At 41.2% G+C, this 19,725-nt stretch overlaps 1 protein-coding gene across 6 annotated transcripts in view; it reads left to right on the top strand.

Moving 5' to 3' along the window:
• eif4ba (eukaryotic translation initiation factor 4Ba) overlaps positions 1–4,571 on the top strand; it is a 28,560-nt gene extending 23,989 nt beyond the window's left edge. For all 6 annotated transcript variants that reach the window (XM_036590980.1, XM_036590985.1, XM_036590981.1 and 3 more), the window contains one exon: positions 4,246–4,571. In XM_036590980.1, the coding sequence (XP_036446873.1) occupies positions 4,246–4,326 (81 nt within the window). In that variant the 3' untranslated portion in view covers positions 4,327–4,571. The remainder of the gene's footprint in view (positions 1–4,245) is intronic.
• Positions 4,572–19,725: the final 15,154 nt, after the last annotated feature.

The raw sequence follows: 19,725 nt of genomic DNA, 5'->3' as shown, positions 1-19,725 counted from the left end.
AGTGATTGTACAATTACAATGTGCAGAAGTGAGTTTTCTGCAGAGGATTTATTTCTTATTGTCACTTAAGAAGATAAATAAAACAGGTCATTTGACCTGGGGCACCTAAACGTTTGCATACAACTCTGTGGGTTAAATGGTCAACCCCATGACATTAGGGCAGGGAGTGTCTGGAATTCATACAGTATTTGCATCTGGCTATATTTTGGTGGAGTTAAGAATATGTAAATCAGTCGTTTGTGCACAAAAGTGACATCTACCACTTTATTTTGGTACTAAGTAGTCATAAAATAAAGGGCTGAGTTAACCAGTAAACAATTAGACGGGTTTCTGCACAACATCATAACAAAGATGCACAGGCAAGAGCAGAAGGCAACAATGTCAAGGGGTTATTGTACAGTAAAATGCACCAACCACAGAGAAGATTGATGGAGAATGTTAAATATCCTGAGGGGATCACGTCCCTTTGCCAAACACTGCAGAAGATTATGGATTCAGGCCGAATTGGTGTCCCGATGGTCCCAAAGACAGCGAAAACCTGTGCAGTGCTCACTTCATATCCGAATGTAGTCTTTTTTGATAGGCTGGTTGGCTATCAACACATCCAAACCATAGTTTTAATACTGGTAGCATTTTCTGACACAGTGATTTATACGAGGCTGAAGTCAGCTTTTTGTTTTCCAGCTATTTGTTCGAATTTTCCCGTTCCACCTTAAATGGTGCCTGAGTAGGCAATGGCTTGAGGCGCCAGAATGTAACTGCTTCACCATTTAAGGTGGAACTGGAAACTTCAAAAAAGAGAAGAAGCTGACTTCAGCTTCATGTGATTTAGGTTATGAAAATATCCCACCTACAGTTTTATTAAGATTAAGACCCTCATCAGTCCTACAGTAGGGAAATTTCACCACCCCATTTAACCCATCCGTGCAGTGAAACACCACATACACACTAATGAACACACACACTAGGGGGCAGTAAGCACACTTGCCCAGGGCGGTGGGCAGCCCTATCCACAGCGCCCGGGGAGCAGTTGAGGGTTAGGTGTCTTGCTTAAGGGCACTTCAGTCATGTACTGTCAGCTCAGGGGATCGAACTGGCGACCTTCCAGTCACAGGGCTGGTTCCCTAGCCTCCAGCCCACGACTGCCCCCTGTAGTACTGCCTACTGTATGTAGAACTCTACCTATAAATATGCGGTATAGTAGGACTTTTCGACAAGGTCACGCAATTCATCAGAACACCGGTACATTTCTGTTTGCTAACATTAGCTAGTTAGGTAATGAGTTAGTTAGCATTGTGTGTGATTCATATCAATGATAGCGAAAAAAAAATATTGTTTTTGTTCGGTCAGCTAGCTTATCAACACTAACGGTACCACCGTGCTCTTGATATTATCAAATAAGGAGAGAATAAACAGGCTCAACAAACAGCTAAACCAGGTAAGCTGCGTGAAATTCATAGGACATGTTAGGAAGCCATAAAGGTTTCTGTGATTTGGATAGCTCCTGTTAGCTAAACATTTAGGGAATAGCAAACTTAGTGGGCCGTTCATAGAGACCAGAGGCCGTATTAGAGAAACTTACTATCTTTTTGTCTTAACTTAAGATCTGACAGGTCAAGATAAGATTTTTCTTAAATTCATATCACAGAAGCAAATCTTATCTTAAGAATCTTATTTTATCTTACAGCATCTTTTCTTACCTCAAGTTAGGAAATCTTAACTTACTCGATTGAAGTCTGCAATCAGCTGTCGTGTCTGTTACCTAGCAACCGACCATACGCGCACAGCTGAAATGTAAACACCTAATCTAGTTAGTCAGAGAGCTAACGTTAGCTACCGTTACTGATGTAAAGAAAGTCAAATTTGCGTGATAAACTGAGAGTGAAGAATATTGTATCAGCGCTTCGTGCTGTTTATCAGAGTGTCGTCGCTCCACAGTTTCAGTCTCCGTTTCCCAAACGCTTTAGCCGACCGTGCTAACGTTACTCCTCCTAATAAACAGACACACGTTCAGCTCCGTCTCCTCATTATTCACCACCATCACTGTAATATTTCATCATCAACATTAACGCACGAAGGTAATAAGAGGGACGGTGGAGATCGAGTCTGCAGCGTCTGGGGTTTTAAACCCTGTTAGAAAAGTCAAAGCACCTTTTCAGTGTAGATAAATGTAGCGTTATAGTGAACTGGGCTGCCTGTCACTGCATAAAACAATAGAAACAGATGATTAAAACAGAAGTTAAGACGCTCTGGGGTTTATCTTAAAGTTAGGACAAAATTTAGGGTATTTTGGCAACTTAGGATGTTTCTGTAAAACCATTTTCTTTCTTGAAATAAGATTATAGACTTAAGAACTGTTGTTCTGTCATGGCTTCTGTCCTAACTTCAGTCTTAACTGAAGTTGCCATGACAACAAAGCAGATCTCAGACTTAAGAATTTTCTGTAATACGGCCCCAGATGACTAGCCGATACTGACAGTCAACTATTGTATCTACGTTTTACATAATGTTATATTAATATGCAAATAAATGACAAACAGATCCGACTCTGAAACAGCATTTTACTATCGAGTCAACAAGAATTTATGAACAGTGCGAAAATTACTAACTTGACTAACGCTGCATTCTTGGTAGTCTACAGTCTAACTTTGGTAAGTTACCAAAGCGGTTTTGCCCCCTGGCTGCGTGCACCCGGTGATGTTTGTAAACAGGACACCCGTTTATAGACCGAGTGATGTGCACTTGGTCTTAATATCTTTAGGTCTTTTGCATTAGTAGAATTTGTTTTTAGAATAGATTTTGATTTTAGTGGAGCTGCTCTTCTTCAAAGACAAACATCTATTGAATCATCCCTTTCAGAATATTTGGACTGTCAAACCCCTGTTGTGGGCGTGTCTGTCGCTTCCCTCTAGCCTGTGCCATTTTAAATCAGCAGGAAAAAGAGCGGAGTGTCCCAAATGCATCTGTTCAGGTCACTGTTTTAATCCATGAGAGTGAATACCCACTACTCAGAAGTTTAAGTATGCTCTAGACTGCAGACCTTTTTAAATTCCAGTTTTAACCACATTTCTCAAAACCTATAATTCAAATCTTATGAGGTCAGAAAGGATTTGGATCAAATGTGATTCCTACTTCTATTTTGCAAGAGTTGTGTAATTAGACAGCAGAGGTCACCCTCTTTCTTTTGTGGAGTACTGATTAAGTCTGATGCCTGTAAAGGCAAAGTTGAGCAAGTCATGTGCTTGAAGGAAGGGCGCTTTGCCCGGCCAGACTGATGTGAGGCTTGCAAAGATTGAGAATTGCCAATGACTCAAAAGGCTGAAAAGCTAAAATATGCTGAAAATGTTTAAGAAAATAGTTGAATTGTGTCAAAGAATGGTTGGAATCACGATCGGCTGTGCCCTTGTTGGTGTGAAGAATGGTAGGACTCACTCTCCTCTAAATATGGTACCAGCTGGGCATCTGCATGGTCACATGTAGTGTGTATGTGCATGATCAGCTCTTGCTGTACCAGAGTGGTGGTGTGAAACTGAGCTCGTTACATACGGAACTGAATGAAGTGGACTGAAGAAAACTGGACAAAAGATGTGGTTTACCAAAGTGTGGATTAAAAAAGGGCCTGGAAAGCCAAATCGGCATTGCACTCTGCTGCCTTTGTGTCATCTTCCTCTGCATTCTCTTTAAATGTTAAATATCACTGGTGATTTCCTCCTGTTTTTCAGTTATTAAACTGAAAGTGTTGTCTTGTTCGCTCATACCCCTCTCGTGGTCCTAGACTCATTTGAAACTCTCATTTGTTTAAAATTTGTTGTGCAACTTTTCAATAATTTACTCAGGACATCTGCTGTGTGTGGGATACCTTGATTTCCTGTACCAATGTGCTGACCAGAGGCCGATATTGTGGACCGTGAGGCCCATGAACAAAATGATTTTTAATTATTTGGTGTCTCTTGCCCTGCTTTTGTTTAGATTTATTTTTTTTTTAATCCCCAAGACTACAATGCTTTGGCTGTGCATTTCTAAATTCAGTGCTTAATCCTCATGTGACAAACATTGGCCAATAAATTTCTTTTTAAAAAAAAAAAAGGTAAATAACCTTTTAACACTCTTAAAATTATTATATATTTTTAATGAAATAAAATTGACTTCAGCTATTTTAGTTTAGCTTAACTACCCCTCTCAGACAGCTTTAATCATATTTCTTTTAGAAGTTGGTTTTCAACTGTCTTTTCTCTCTTTTGACAGACATTCAGCTCAGCCAGTAAATACGCAGCCTTGCTAATGGACGGCGACCAGGGAGATGATGCCGAGGAGAGTGGAGAATGAGAGGCGGATGGACTGAAGTGAAGACGGTCAAAAACAAATTATGAATTAATCCTCCAGCTTTTTTTTCATACAGCACTGAAGGACCCAGCTCGGCCCCCTTAAAGTGAAACCCCCTTCTTAGAACCACCTCCTTCAGGACTGAACGGAAGCTAGTGGAAAAGTACTGGACTCATTTTTAAATAAGAGGGCATATGGGAAGCTGGATAAAATGATAATATCTAATAAATAAGTGGGGTTAAAAGGAATCTGCTCCAGTTGTTAAAGCTGTTCCAACATACACTGCACTCGTATGCATTTCTAGTTCTAGCTAAAAGTGAAAGTGGACGGTGCCACAAGGTAGGTTCGTTCTAAAGGTGGGTGTCTAGTCACTTTTTTAAGGTTTTCGCTTTTTTCCCATTATAGAGCTGTGTGAGAAATGGCCTTGCTGAAAGCTGTGAACCCAGAGAGATCTGTGGCCTGCATAATCTGTTAGCAATTTATCCCAGAAGCCTAATATCATGTCTTAAACCCAGGCAAATTATTATTATTACTATTATTATTATTATCTGGGACTTGTGTCAGGGATGATCTCCTACTAACTGGGTGCCAGAAACCAAGCTTTTCCACTCCATATACATCACTGTCACTGCAACACACACCGATCAGGCCTAACATTATGACCACCTCCTTGTTTCTACACTCATTGTCCATTTTATCAGCTCCACTTACTATATAGGTGCACTTTGTAGTTCTACAGTTACAGACTGTAGTCCATCTGTTTCTCTGCATACTTTGTTAGCCCCCTTTTACCCTGTTCTTCAGTGGTCAGGACCCCCACGGACCCTCACAGAGCAGGTACTATTTGGGTGGTGGATCATTCTCAGCAGTGAGTGGATCAGACACAGCAGTGCTGCTGGAGTTTTTAAACACTGTGTCCACTCACTGTCCACTCTATTAGACACTCTTACCTTGTCGGTCCACCTTGTAGATGTAAAGTCAGAGACGATAGCTCATCTGCTGCTGCACAGTTTGTGTTGGTCATCATCTAGTCCTTCATCAGTGGTCACAGGACGCTGCCCACAGAACGCTGATGGCTGGATATTTTTGGTTGGTGGACTATTCTCAGTCCAGCAGCGACACTGAGGTGTTTAAAAACTCCAGATCCACTCGTACCAGCGCAACACACACTAACACACCACCACCATAAGTGTTACTGCAGTGCTGAGAACGATCCACCACCCAAATAGTACCTGCTCTGTGAGGGTCCATGGGGGTCCTGACCACTGAAGAACAGGGTAAAAGGGGGCTAACAAAGTATCAGAGAAACAGATGGACTACAGTCTGTAACTGTAGAACTACAAAGTGCACCTATATAGTAAGTGGAGCTGATAAAATGGACAATGAGCGTAGAAACAAGGAGGTGGTCAGAATGTTATGCTTGATCGGTGTAGCTTTCATTGCTCCACCCAGTATAATCTTGATTGTCATCTCACAGACACATTCTTATGGACAGTTTATCAAGCTACCTCTGTGGGCTGATGTGCCATGAGAACGAATGTTTTGTGTCAAATGCTTCAAATTCATACAGGCTAAATTAACAGCTTGTTAGCCATATACAAAAAAAAGTCCATTCACCGAGTATACTTTCAGAACTTGGTGACAAATTGCTTTTTAAATCACCCACTGCAGTTTGTGTGCGATCTGAATAAAAAGTTAAATAACTCAGTCACTAGTTATCCTGTCCAACGGGTCATAATTTAGTGTTTCTCAAGGTTTTAGTTTTATTGCTGGTGTATGTAAAATTCTTGGGATGAACATTTTTATGGAGTTTGTTAACCTGAAATTGTCCAGTGTTTATCCAAACACACAGCTTCATGGTTAATCAAATGAATGAGGGGCTTTATTTAAACAAGCAGTCAGGTCTCATTGTATATAATACAACCCCAATTCCAAAAAAGTTGGGACGCTGTGCAAAATGTAAATAAAAACAAAATGCAATGATGTGTAAATTATTTAAACCCTATATTTCATTGAAAATACTACAAAGACAGCATATTAAATGCCAAAACTGAGAAATTGTATTGTTTTTTGAAAAATATTTGCCCATTTTGAATTTGATGCCAACAACACGTTCCAAAAAAGTTGCGACGGGGGCAACAAAAGGGTGGTAAAGTTGTGTAATGCTAAAGAAAACACCTGGTGGTTAATTGGCAACAAGTCAGTAACATGATTTGGTATAAAAGGGCATCTCAGACAGGCGGAGTCTTTCAGAAGTAAAGATGAGGAGGGGTTCACCACTCTGTGAAAGACTGCACAATCAAATAGTACAACAATTCAAGAATAACGTTTCTCAACATAAAATAGCAAAGAACTTTTGCTTTTCATCATCTACGGTACATAATATCATTAAAAGACATATCATTAAGAGAAATCTCTGTATGTAAGTGAAAGGCCAAAAACCAGTATTTGCTGGCCGTGATCTTTGGGTCCTCAGACAGCACTGCTTTAAAAACACATATGATTCTGCAGTGGAAATCACTGCATGAGTTCAGAAACACTTCTGAAAACCAGTGTCTGTGAAAACAGTTCATTGCTGCATCCACAAATGCAAGTTAAAATTCTAAAACGCAAAGAAGAAACCATATATAAACAGGATCCAGAAACGCTGCCACCTTCTCTGGGCCCAAACTCATATAAAATGGACTGAGGTGAAGTGGAGGTGTTCTGTGGTCTGACAAATTAAAAATGAAATTCTTTGTAGGAATTATGGACACTGTCATCCAGGCTAAAGAGGAGAGGGACCCTCCAGTTTGTTATCAGTGCACAGTTCAAAAACCAGCATCTGCGATGGTATGAGTATGATGGCATGGGTGACGTGCACATCTGTGAAGGCACCATTAATGCTGAATGATATATACATGTTTTGGCAACATGCTGCCATCCAGACGACGTCTTTTTCAGGGAAGGCCTTGATTATTTCAGCAAGACAATGTCAAACCACATTCGGCATATATTACAACAGCAATGCTCTGTGTTAAAAGAGTCCGGGTGCTAAACTGACCCGCCTGCAGTCCAGACCTGTCACCACTGATAACATCTGGTGCATTATGAAATGAAAAATACAACAAATGAGCCCCTGAACTGATGAGCAGCTGAAATCCCATGTCAAACCAGAATGGGATAACATTTCACTTTCAGAACTACAGCAGTGTCTCCTCAGTTCCCAAACACTTACAGAGTGTTGTTAAAAGAAGAGGTGATGAAACACAGTGGTAAACATGCTCCCTCATTTCCCAGTTTCAACATTTGATATGTTGTCTTTGTAGTATTTTCATTTAAATATAGGGTTTACATGATTTGCATATAATTGCATTCTATTTTTATGTACATTCTGCACAGCGTCCCAACTTTTTGGGAAATGGGGTTGTATATACACTACATAAACAAAGAAGATAATTGCTTCGTGCACCCCCACTGTGAGAGTTTGAGTGGTCTCCCATTTCGTGGCTGAGCTGTTGTTGCTCGTAGATGCTGCCATTTCACAATAATAGCACCTTCACCCCCTTCAGCAAGACTCTTAACACAAGCTTTGCCTATTTATGTAAGTTGCCCTGTATAAGAGTGTCCACTAAACGCTATAAATGCAAATGTTTCTGCCACACCATTTAGTGTCAGGTGTATAAAATAAAGCACATTGACAAACACTGGCAGAACAGTGGGTTGTACTGAAGAGTTCAGTGGTGTTAAATGTGCCACAAGTCTGTTCATGAAATTTCTGCCCTGCTATGTTATTCAACTGTAAGTGCTATTATTGTGAAGCAGGTGTGTCTTTGAGGAATAACAGCATCTCCATATTAATGCCTGTATTAATGTTTTGGGGGGGCGGGATGTCCAACAAGCTTATGTAGGTGGAGGATGGTCAGGTGTCCACATACTTTGGTCCATATTATGTGTACTGTACCTGCTTGATGAAATAGTCTGAGCTTTACCTGATCCAACCACTTTCACCACCATTTCCGCACTTATAGTTTGTCTAAACAAAGGTGTTCTATCAAGTGAACAAGAGCAAGGAATGGAAAAACCAAGCTGAGGATACGGGGGTCACAAGGTCATGCCCTGTAGCATTGGGTCTAATAAACACCACATTCCTTTCAATCAAAGATCGCCTATAGTTCAGTTCCGGCTATAGCTTTCCAACATGTTTCAAAGAAACAGCATCCGTGGTGATGCAGGACAACATTAGCAAGAACGTCCACGTGCAAACGTTTAGGACATTCGTGTATCACCTTGATGCAAAGCATAAGGGAGGTTCCATGTCATTTGTTATTCCCAGTTCACATGAAAACAGATTCGCATGTTCTCCTCCCTGGAATGTGGGGTTTCTGTAATCAGCCCACTGTGCGGATGTTTTTCAAAGAGGGTAAGTTCAACCCAAATGGATGTAAGGAATTTACAGAGAAGTTCACTCTTGGGTCATGGAAAGCCGCATCCCAAAAACTAAGGGAACTTCTCAATGTATCCAGCCAGGATGTGCAGAATACTCGTTCACTTGATTAAAATCTACATGCCAAATAGGAGCACTGTCATCCAGTTTTACTTCTTCAGATTCATCCTTGAGAAACTTCATCTTCGCTTCACATCCTCTTTACCCCATGACCTTTTGCTGGACCAAGGCCCGAGGAATGTGCCCTGAACCCCAGCCTGCTAGGTCTCGTAAATAGAGAGCAAGCCCTGAAGCCTAATTGCTGCTCTAAGAACAGCAGCCTGTGACAGAAAGCAGATGGAGCCATTGCCTGCAGTGATGAGAACAGGAACCCAGTGTTCTCAGCCTGAACATCTGTGAATGTGCTGCCTGTCACTGTGCGACTCTGACATTTTCCCAGCACTGTCCCGCTCGCGCCTCCCACATTGTTCTATTCTGAGATGTGAGTCCAAGAGTACTTAACTATAGAGGACCAGTCCAGAGCTTTTTTTCCCTTCTGCGATTGCTTTGGATGCAGATCTAGGTTCCGCAAAGCCTTTGAATTTGATCTCAGTCAGATGTTATGTTATTTTACCCCACGGGTAACAATGTCAGCCTGACACAGGATGCTGCTAGTAGCATCCTTTCCTCTGTCCTGGTGCCGATTTTCTACTATGTTTTGGTCGTTACAGCCACTATTAATAGCTTAACGTCACACATCCGTCTTTTGTACCCTTGAGTCAAAGCGTTTTGTGCAACTTCTGCCTCCATTTTTGAACTAACTGCGGGGATTGATTGGTGATTGTTCCCTTGCTTCCTGGATATCTAGTCTGGTTTCCAGGCAATTTCGACGCAGCCATCTGCCAAGTTTCCCTCAAACCACCACAGAGAGTCTTCCCTAATAGAGGATGCTGGTGGTTGAGAAAATTTTCCCATTTTTGCCACAGCCTACTGACTCTAAGCAGATGGGTTTCTGCTGAAATACATTACTTTGTTTATACCATAAACTGGCCCAATAAATTTACTGGAGGTCATATCAGAAGAGCAAACTGTAAACTATAGTATTTTAACGATGTCCTCTTGTCAGATTAAGTCTGTAACTTTTCAGGCTCTGTTATATTTATGGTAGCAGGGTTAGAACATTATTTATTCTTGTTTTCTCTTTGTCTCATAATTTCAGCAATCAAATTTGGTTATTGAAAGATTTTTTTAACAGTTTATTATTTTTCTCAGTTATGCAATATTCTTTAGATTTTGGCAGCATTTTATTCTTTCCTGTTTGTGAAAGGCTGCCAAGACCGTGGTCCGTATTCCTCAAAGTCTTGCACACACCCTGATCTGGGCACAATCGGTTTTGTTCTTAGCCAACAAGCTCAAGATTAGAAGTCTAAATACAGACACAACCAAACCCAGAACATTACAATATGTGCTAACTGACTGCTGGTTTAGGTGGAGGCTTTGTGGTAAATGTAGAAATGGCCTAATTTAGGCACTGCGGGGGCTTTCAGATTATGGTTTAACGTAAACACTGGATGTCTTTTAGACTCACAAGTGGTCAGCATTGTGTAAACATCTGCTATGGCTTTGGCTTTAAAGATTGCAGTTAGTACTAATGCAATCTTATTATACTAAAATAATCATATTAGCTGTTCAGTTTCACACTATGTTACCTATTTAACTGAGTCTTACTGGAGATTTCTGTATTAATGTCCTGCATATATGTGGATAAAACCAGTGTATATATTAAGTTTGTTCCAGACTTAATATATACACTGAATGGTCAAAAGTATTGGGACACACCTCTTACTTGTTGAATCCAGGTGTTTCATTCAGTCCCTTTGCCACAGATGTATAAAATCAAGCACCTAGTAATACAGTAATAGGATGCCACCATTGCAGCAAGTCAGTTCGTGAAATTGCTTCCCTCCTAGATATTCCCAGTCAACTGTGAGTGATGTTATTGAAAAGTGGAAGAGTTTAGGAACCACTGCAACTCAGCCACGAAGTCTCAGACCACGTAAAGTAACAGAGCGGGTTACTGAGTTCTGAGCCGCATAGTGCATAAAAGTCACCAACGTTATGCTGATCAATAACTGCAGAGTTCAAACCTCCTCTGGCATCAACATCAGCATAAAAACTGCGCCAGGAGCTTCATGGCAGTGTTTCCATGGCTGAGCAGCTGCATGCAAGCCTTACATCACCAAGCACAATGCCAAGTGTCGGATGGAGTGGAGTAAAGCGCCGCCACTGGACTCTGGAGCAGTGGAAATGTACTCTGTGGAGTGATCACACTTCTCTATCTGTCAGTCTGATGGACGAGTCTGGGTTTGGCGAATGCCAGGAGAACGTTACCTGCCTGACTGCACTGTGCCAGCTGTAAAGTTTGGTGGAGGAGGGATGATGCTATGGGGCTGTTTTTCTGGGGTTGGTCTAGAACCCTTAGTTCCAGTGAAGGGAAATCTTAATGCTTCAGCAGAACAAGACATTTCAGACAATTCTGTGCTCCCAACTGTTTGTGAACAGTTTGGGGAAGAACCTTTCCTGTACAGCATGACTGAGCCCCAGTGCAGAAAGCAGCTCCATAAAGGCCTGACTGGGTGAGTTTGGTGTAGAAGAACTTGACTGGCTCTCACAGAGCCCTGACCTCAACCCCATCGAACACCTTTTGGATGAGCTAGAACGGAGATTGTGAGCCGGGCCCTCTCGTCCAACATCAGTGTCTGACCTCACAAATGCTCTTCTGGATGAATGGGTGAAAATTCCCACAGACTCTCTCCAACATCCTGTAGAAGCTTCCCAGAAGAGTGGAAGCTGTTATAGATGCAAAGGGGGACCAACTCCATATTAATGCCTATGGATTTAGAATGGGATTCATAAAAGCTCCTGTAGGTGTGATGTGGGGGTGTCCCAATACTTGTGTCTGTATAGTGTATGTTTAAGTAGAAAACTAGTAAAATGTGCTGGACACTGGCTCTCCTAGGCCAGAATTGAATGTCCCTGGCTTGGAGTGTTGTTAATTAGTTGAAGGTACAAGAGTGAGTAAAGTTGTTAGCCTTGATTAACCATGTTGATGGGATGGACATGCTGTTCTGCTGCCCTTTAGGCAAAACACAGGTACACTGCAGAATCTACAGTGCAGGCATACATGAACTGTCCTAGAGGCATTTGAGGTGTCTCTCATTCTTCTCCAAGCACTCCTTAAGACCAACATAGTCGTAATAAACAACCCCATTTCCAAAAACCCTTGGGACGCTGTGCAGAATGTAAATAAAGATTGAATGCAATGATATGCAAATCATGTAAACCATATTTTTAAGGGAAAATACTACAAAGACAACATATCAAATGTTGAAAGTGAGAAATTTTATTGTTTTTTGAAAAATATGCGCCCATTTTGAATATGATGCCAACAACATGTTCCAAAAAGGTTGGGACGGGGGCCTGTTTACCACTGTGTTTCATCACCTCTTCTTTCAACAACACTGTAAGCGTTTGGGACCTGAGGAGACACTGCTGTAGTTGAAATGTTTTCCTGTTCTTGTTTGATACAGGATTTCAGCTGTTTAACAGTTCAGGGTCTTATTTTTCATATTTTTCATTTCGTAATGCGTCAGATGTTTTCAGTGGTGACAGGTCTGGACTGCAGGCAGGTCAGTTTAGCACCCAGACTGTTTTAAAAACAGAGCAATGCTGCTGTAATGCATGCAGAATGTGGTTTGACATTGTCTTGCTGAAATAATCAAGGCCTTCCCTGAAAAAGACGTGGTCTGGATGGCAGCATATGTTGCCAAAACATGTATATATCGTTCAGCATTAATGGTGCCTTCACAGATGAGCACGTCACCCATGCCATGTGCACTAATGCCCCCTATACCATCATGAATACTGGCTTTTGACCTGTGCACTGATAACAAGCTGAGTGGTCTTTAGCCCAGAGGACACAGTGTCCATGATTTCCAAAAAGATCTTCAAATTATAATTTGTCAGACCACAGGACACTTTTCCACTTCACCTCAGTCCATTTTAAATGAGCTCGGGCCCAGAGAAGGCGGCAGCATTTCTGGATCCTGTTTATATTTGGTTTCTTCTTTATGTTTTAGAGTTTTAACTTGCATTTGTGGATGCAGTGATGAACTGTTTTCATAGACAGCGGTTGCCAATTTTTTTTTTGCTTTACACAACTTTACCAGTCTTTTGTTGCCCTCGTCCCCACTTTTTTTGGAATGTGTGGTTGGCTTCAAATTCTAAATGGGCATATATTTTTCAAAAAAACAATAACATTTATCAGTTTCAACATTTGATATGTTGTCTTTTTACTGTTGTCTTTTTACTGTTGTACTGTATTTGCATCATTGCCTGTTTGCTTAAACTGATGTCTCTCATTTAATTATCTGCTATTTGTTCAGACAACCAATAGGACTGAGTATTGTATTTCAATACTTTTATGGTCCCAATCGAATTACTTTAATATTACAGAATCTGGAAAAATTTGTCATTCTCAAATTTCAGTACCTAAATAGTCAGTCTTATCACCATCAGTGAGGCAATAAGCATGCTTGTCTAGTTTTCTGAATGGTTGTGCACGCTATTAAGGTCAGGACTTCTTCATTATTCTGTAATCTGTTGTGGTAATTAAATGTATCCACTTCCAGCACTTTATCCTCATTTCTGGTTTAAGCCACACCCACTTTTTTGTGATTCAAAAGAAAGTTTCGATACAAGTATCATTCAGAAATCTGTATTGATATTGAAAAATGTTGAGCGATGTCCAGCTGATGGCATTTGTAAAGTTGTTGTCACTTCAAGGTGCTGTCTGGCATCTGGCAAAGTACTTACTACATCATTAAAGTACTCAGGTTAACCTTCTATTGCACAATGTTGCCTCAGGGCAACAAACTTATTTTCCTCACTTTACAACAACATTATACATATTTAAAGACAAAAACAGGGTTAACAACAAAGGGAAGAGTTTGAGTAAGTTAATAAAAAGCATGTGCTTGGTAAAATGATCTTTATTATCATTATTATTTTTTTGTTATGAGAATTTGCAGAAATATTTTCGTTGCCTAGAAGCATTATTGTGCGGCAGTGGAATTGATTTAGCCAGTCACAAGCCAGGTCTCACCACTTCAGGGAACACGGCACTCCAAAAGGACCCTTGCACACATTTTTTTATGTTTTTGAATTTAATGATATATATAAATATAAAATAATATATAATTTAATAATCAAGGGCCATTTAATGCAAGAAAGTGAAGTTTTTAAATTGCTATCAATGCATGCAGTAGAAGGTTAAGTAGCTTAATTTCCCCTGGTGAATGAATGAATTAATGCATCGTTTCTGTTTCAGGTACTGTGTAGAGCTGTCGGTGTAAAACGCTGTGTAATGCAGTTTAGTATAACAGATGTTTTCACCTTTAAGCTGCTTTGTTTATGCCCTGTTTAGGTCCCATTTTCTCGACTTGACTGCAGTTATATTGCCTTTCCCTGAGCACCCACTCTGTTTTTAAATAAACAACACTGTTTATTTCAAAAATGGAGGTCGGAGTGTCCACTACGGTCAGTCATCCTCTGCCTGACTGTTTATCTCTCCTTATTTGGGCTTGTTGCCTGAGTTCTATTTTAGGCCACCATTTTTGCTATTTTTTTTTTTTATTTCTCGCTCATCCTATAAAAACACTGCTCTTCCTACCTTTCTGCCCGCCCTCCATCTTGGCAAGATGCTAAAATTAAGGAAGCTCAGTGAAAGGGTGCCAGAAAACCCCCTTTAATTTCCTGTGCTTTCCCCCGTCTGCTTGCGTTCAGTCAGTTATCATTTAATCATTTTCAGCATGAATTTCTTTCCTCCTGCAGTCTAATTCTTTCCCTTTAAACGTATCACGAGAGCACTGCCAGATAGTGAGAGATGTCTGCACAGACAGCTGGCAGCGGAGGTTGGTGTCCTTGCCAAAAAGTGCTCGACTTGTTGGCAGCTGGATGAGTTTGTCTGCGTAAGCGAAGCACATTGGGTCTGTTGATGCTTTCGCTGCAGGTGCTGAGAGACACGTTTCATTTGTTTTTCGGACATTAGCAGTAATGCATGGTGGGCTGTTCTACTGCGTAGAGCACCAGTTTCTCCACCAGAGATTTAGTTAGATTATGTGACTTGCAAAGACCCTCTAGGATGTGCTTAGAGAGCACACTGAACTTTAATAGCTGATAGCTGAAGTGTTTAAATAGCCTAACGCGAATTATGTATAGTGTTCTTTTAATGCTGTTTAAAGGGTTTGAATGCGGCTTGGTAAAGACAAACAAGATCAGATTTACTCTTAGCCACATTGCATGTTGCATTAGATCTCTATTTAATTAGGATTGTTTTGCTCCTTCATTCCTAAAACAAAGTCAGAATAAATTCAAATTCACATTCAGAGTAGGTTTATTGGCATGACTGTTTTGAGTACAATGTTGCCAAAGCATATTCAACTCAAAGCGGAACATACTTTGTAGAACTAAAAAAAACAAATTAGAATTAATAATAATAACAATGATAATAGTCTTATTGAAATTACAGCAACAATGTTAAATAAAGTAAATAAATAAAACAGGACAATATAATAAATGTTGTAAAACTTGGTAATGTAAATAAATAAAGCAAATAAATAAAATAAGCAACATATATAATAAAAAATAATAACAGACAGTATATTTAACAGTGAAGAGTTGCGGTTATCTCTAGAATATCTCCAGTTGGAGTTGTAGTCAGTAGATTAGAAGCCCAAAAAATTTGAGCTAGAAATATAAGCAGCTCTGCGTTTAAGGATGTGAGCCATAGAAGTGGACGGTTAGATTTAATACTACCTCGGATGTTTTATTGGAGTTTAACCGTCTTATTTGGTGCTTGCATAATTTGTGACCTAACAGTTTATTTGCACAAACATTCCACATGGAATCATAAAGTTTGGCGTGAGCCGTGGCGCTGGGATGTTTTTAAAGGAGCACTGTGTTTCTGTGTACCTGGGAACACTGAGACCAGTAGCTGTGCTGGCAGTCAGCTCTGTGCTGGCTTAGCGAGTGAGAGAGAGCGAGGACAGGAAAAGAGGGAGGGAGGCAAACGAAAGGGGGCTTCAGAGGCATGAGTGGAATTCGCCTTAAAAGGGGTACGGTTTAAAAGCCCCAAGGGCCATGCTGCCTCCCTTTCCGTCCCCCACATCCCCATCCTTCCTGCCTCAAAACGAGAAAACTCAAAAAAACGAGCGAAACCTACACTACCGTGTAAAGGCTTCTCTACACTCTCTTCATTTCATTGTAACTTCTTTCTTGATGTTACACAGCTTTCTCGGTTATTATGAATTCATTTATAGCCTTGTTCATCAGATCTAAAATTTTACTGCCTCGGTGAAATTGTTTTAAGTCTATGATTTAATCATATTATTGGTTTTTGTACATGCAAAACATAGTTTAATATATTATTTATGAAAAAAACTATTCCAAAGCAGGAAGTGTGTGTGCTTTGCCTCTGTTCTGTTTTGCTCTGGGAGGCCATGGTGGGGGTGGGGGGAGGAGGACAGTGCTGCCTCAGAGGGTTCAGCACGGGGCTGCTTTCGCTCTCACAGTCTCAGTTACACAGCCTAAGCCCAGTGCGAGCCCCAGAGGTCCTGAGCGGCGCTCGCCAGCTCGCATACCAGCTAGACCCGAGCTGTGGCTTTCCCAGTTTCCCAAAAGCTGTTGTTGATGCGGTTTCCCTCTCCAATTCGGTCTGCTGTGGTCAAGAGCGGCTGTGCTCCATTTGCCTCTCTGCAAGTAAGGGATGTGTTAATATAGGCTGTAATGTAAGCAAAACAAGGAGTCTGTGTAAAGAGGGAGGGACGGGATGAGATGTTAATGAAGGGAATGAGTGAAACAGAGATTGAGAGAGTTACTGGCAGGGTGGAGTGAGAGGGAGGCAAAGGGTGAGAAGTTTGGCAGAATACTGAGGGAAGAAAGGTAGGGAGAGAGGGTGAGAGTGAGAATGATGGCATAAACCTAGAGCTGGGGTGCTCAATTCCAGTCCTGGAGATGTACCACCCTGGACAGTTCAGAGCCAACACACCTGGCTCTAACATTCAGGTGCCTCTGAAGACCTTCGTTACCTGCATCAAGTGTGCTAGATTAGGGTAGGAGCTGGATTCTACAGGGTGTTAGATCTCCGGGAGCAGGATTGGGCTCCCCTGATCTGGGGGGTATGTGGCACATGTATGCATGGCTGTATCCCAGAGAATATTCAGGCATACGCCTTAGTGCCAGCATGCTTGGTAGGTGTTTGGTGGGGGCAGATCACAACAAGAACAGTCGAATCCCAAAATTGCACAGTGCAGGCCAGAATCAAATGATCAAGTGTTCATCGTAGAGAGATCTTTAGAAGCTTCTTGGAGGTTACAAGAGATTCTGCAAGTCAAATGGATCTAGGTTGCTTGTTCCACTAACGAGGAACTATATGACGAGTGTTTGGACTGCATGAGTCTTAAAGTGCCCCATTTCAGTGTTCAAAAGTAGGTGTGTTCTGTCAGGTTGTTTAATTGCTCAAGGTGGTAAGAAGTGCTTTTAAAAAAATTTGGAAGGGGGAATTGTGACACAACCAACACGTCTACTGTCTTTGTGTGATGTACAGAGGCAGCAAATTGGTGCTACAGTAAAACAAACCCATATGAAAAAAAGAAGTATGCAGTGACTCATCAGCACCCAGGAAATGCAACGTAAGAAACAGCAAAGAATTGGAATCATTTTTAAAGACAAGATGCCATGAAATGAAATTGGATTTGCAATCTAGCGACTATATCTTGCTCTGTAAGACTTTTATGAAGTGCGGAGCAGACAGCTGACCGCTAGTGGTGACCAGATAGAATGATAAACAATAGTTTGTTTCCTGTCAGACTGATAAATACGTGGTGCACCACAGTGGAGCTAACCAATAAGGTATAACTGGCTATATTGAATTGTGGCCATCTTAGGGTATGATATATATGTTGTATCAGATGATCTGTGTACCTCAGATGGAGAAAGATGAAGAGAGGTTTAATATTTAGGCTAGTTAGGCCAGACCAGATTAACTGCTGTATACTGAAGCATCCGCAGCAGTTTCACAAAGCATGCAGACAGGCCAGCCAGTAGTCTAGTCGTGAAATGTAAAGGGAGTTACAGAAGTTGAGTTGTGAAAAGGCAAAGGCCTGATTTGGGCTACATTTTCACATTCCTAAGGCTCAATCTTCCTGATGTTATACAGACTATGGCCTAATCCCATTTCTTATTTTTACCCCTACCCTTGTTTTCGAGTGTCACTCGAACCCCTTGGAACTGAGTTACAAGTTGTAGTGGTTGAGGTCTTCACTACAAAATAGGACCTTCAAATAAAAAGAACATCACTTCATTAACAGGCAACTAGCGTTGCTCTGTAGGCGACTCTGTAGGCAAGGGGTGAAATGAGATTGGGCCTATAACTTGGTCAGCGCAGCAATGAGGTCCATGAAGGTAAGATGGATGTTGATCAGTTGTGTAGAGTGAGAAGAGAAAGGGGCTTAGCACTGATCCCTGATGTGGTTTGTACACTTCACCCCTCCAGGCTACCTTGTAGATCCTCAAATACCTCGTAAGACTCATCACTTATGTGCCAAGCCTATCATCCCAGTGCCAGAGAGAGTGGACAGAAGTATGGCAGAAGGACGTGGATGCAGCTCTTGCAGACTATGACAGATAACACAGTGGCCAACAGAGCAGCCTCAGTCGAACGTCTGGTCTCGAAGGCAGACTGATGATTCTCAAAGGTTGTCCCGTATGAAATAAGAGGAGACCTGACAGAAGAGAGAGGAGAGAGGCTGGCTGAATGTAAGAGGGTGGTGTCCAAGTGACAGCGGTCAGGTATTTGGTGAGGATGAGCTTCAACACATCGGTGTCGGTCAGCAGAGAGCTAAGCTGCAAATGGCAGAAGAGTGGGTGTAATTGTGAGGTGTGAAGAAGTGACTGCTTTTTCTGTAAGGATGATGGTTGTGGATGGGATGGTGCAGTGAGATGGTGAGGAGGCCGAAAGTTGTTGGTGAACATGGAGAAGAGTTTGTGAATGTCTGCAGTGCTGCTAATCCACTAAAGGGCAGATGATGACATTTTCCCACAGCAATTAAGATCAGGAAAGAGGCTGTAAAATGAAGGTTGTGACAGAAGAAAAAAACTGTGAAGAAGAAACAAAAGGGGATGGAGGAGAAGACAATAAAATGGGTCAGAGATGTGTAAAGAGCTATCAAGCGAGTTGCCAATGATGCAGTGACGTATCAAGATAACTTCCACTTGGTTTACTGACTTGTAGGTTGAGTAGCATATCACTGCTGTCGGTGGAAAACCTCATATGTCTATTTTTGTCATTTTTCAGTTAATGACATAATTTGAAAATACCTGCTGCCCCTTTCATCGTGTGTAAATTTCATGATGAATGGATCAAAAGAAACGGCCCAAAATTACTTGGAAAACAAGTCTGGTTCCATTGACTTACATTAAAAGTAAAGTTTTTTCTTTCCCCTGTAAAGTTGCCATTTTGGAGATACGAGGTTTTGGTACAACAGCAGCGATAAGGAAGTTGCCAAGTTGTGGTTTGTCTAGGTGGGTGTTCATGTCCCCGAGACCATGGCTTCCACCTTCTAGGATGGAGAGATGGTGAGAGAGATGGTGAATGGTAGATACACAGTTTAACAGTGTAAAAGTAATAGCTTGATATCCAAATGAGTTGTTGGTAAACAAAGAAGAGATGCGATTTTCTTTGATGGTTGAATTAATATACAAATTTAAATAGAAAGCTTTAGATACTGCAATTTTCTTTGGGAGCAATTGGCAAAAGTACCTTGGAAATAATGATATACTGCCATTTCTGTTCTTGTTGCGTTGCCAGCACTAATCGGTGCTCGAACCTCAGATGTTTAAAACACTTTGGAGCACAATGTGTTTTTTAGGAGTATTTT

Source organism: Colossoma macropomum, unplaced genomic scaffold (assembly GCF_904425465.1).
Source record: "Colossoma macropomum unplaced genomic scaffold, Colossoma_macropomum, whole genome shotgun sequence".
In the NCBI taxonomy this organism is placed as follows: Eukaryota; Metazoa; Chordata; class Actinopteri; order Characiformes; family Serrasalmidae; genus Colossoma; species Colossoma macropomum.
The sequence above is the reverse complement of the archived record's forward strand: the minus strand, read 5'-3'. Positions and strand labels throughout refer to the sequence as shown.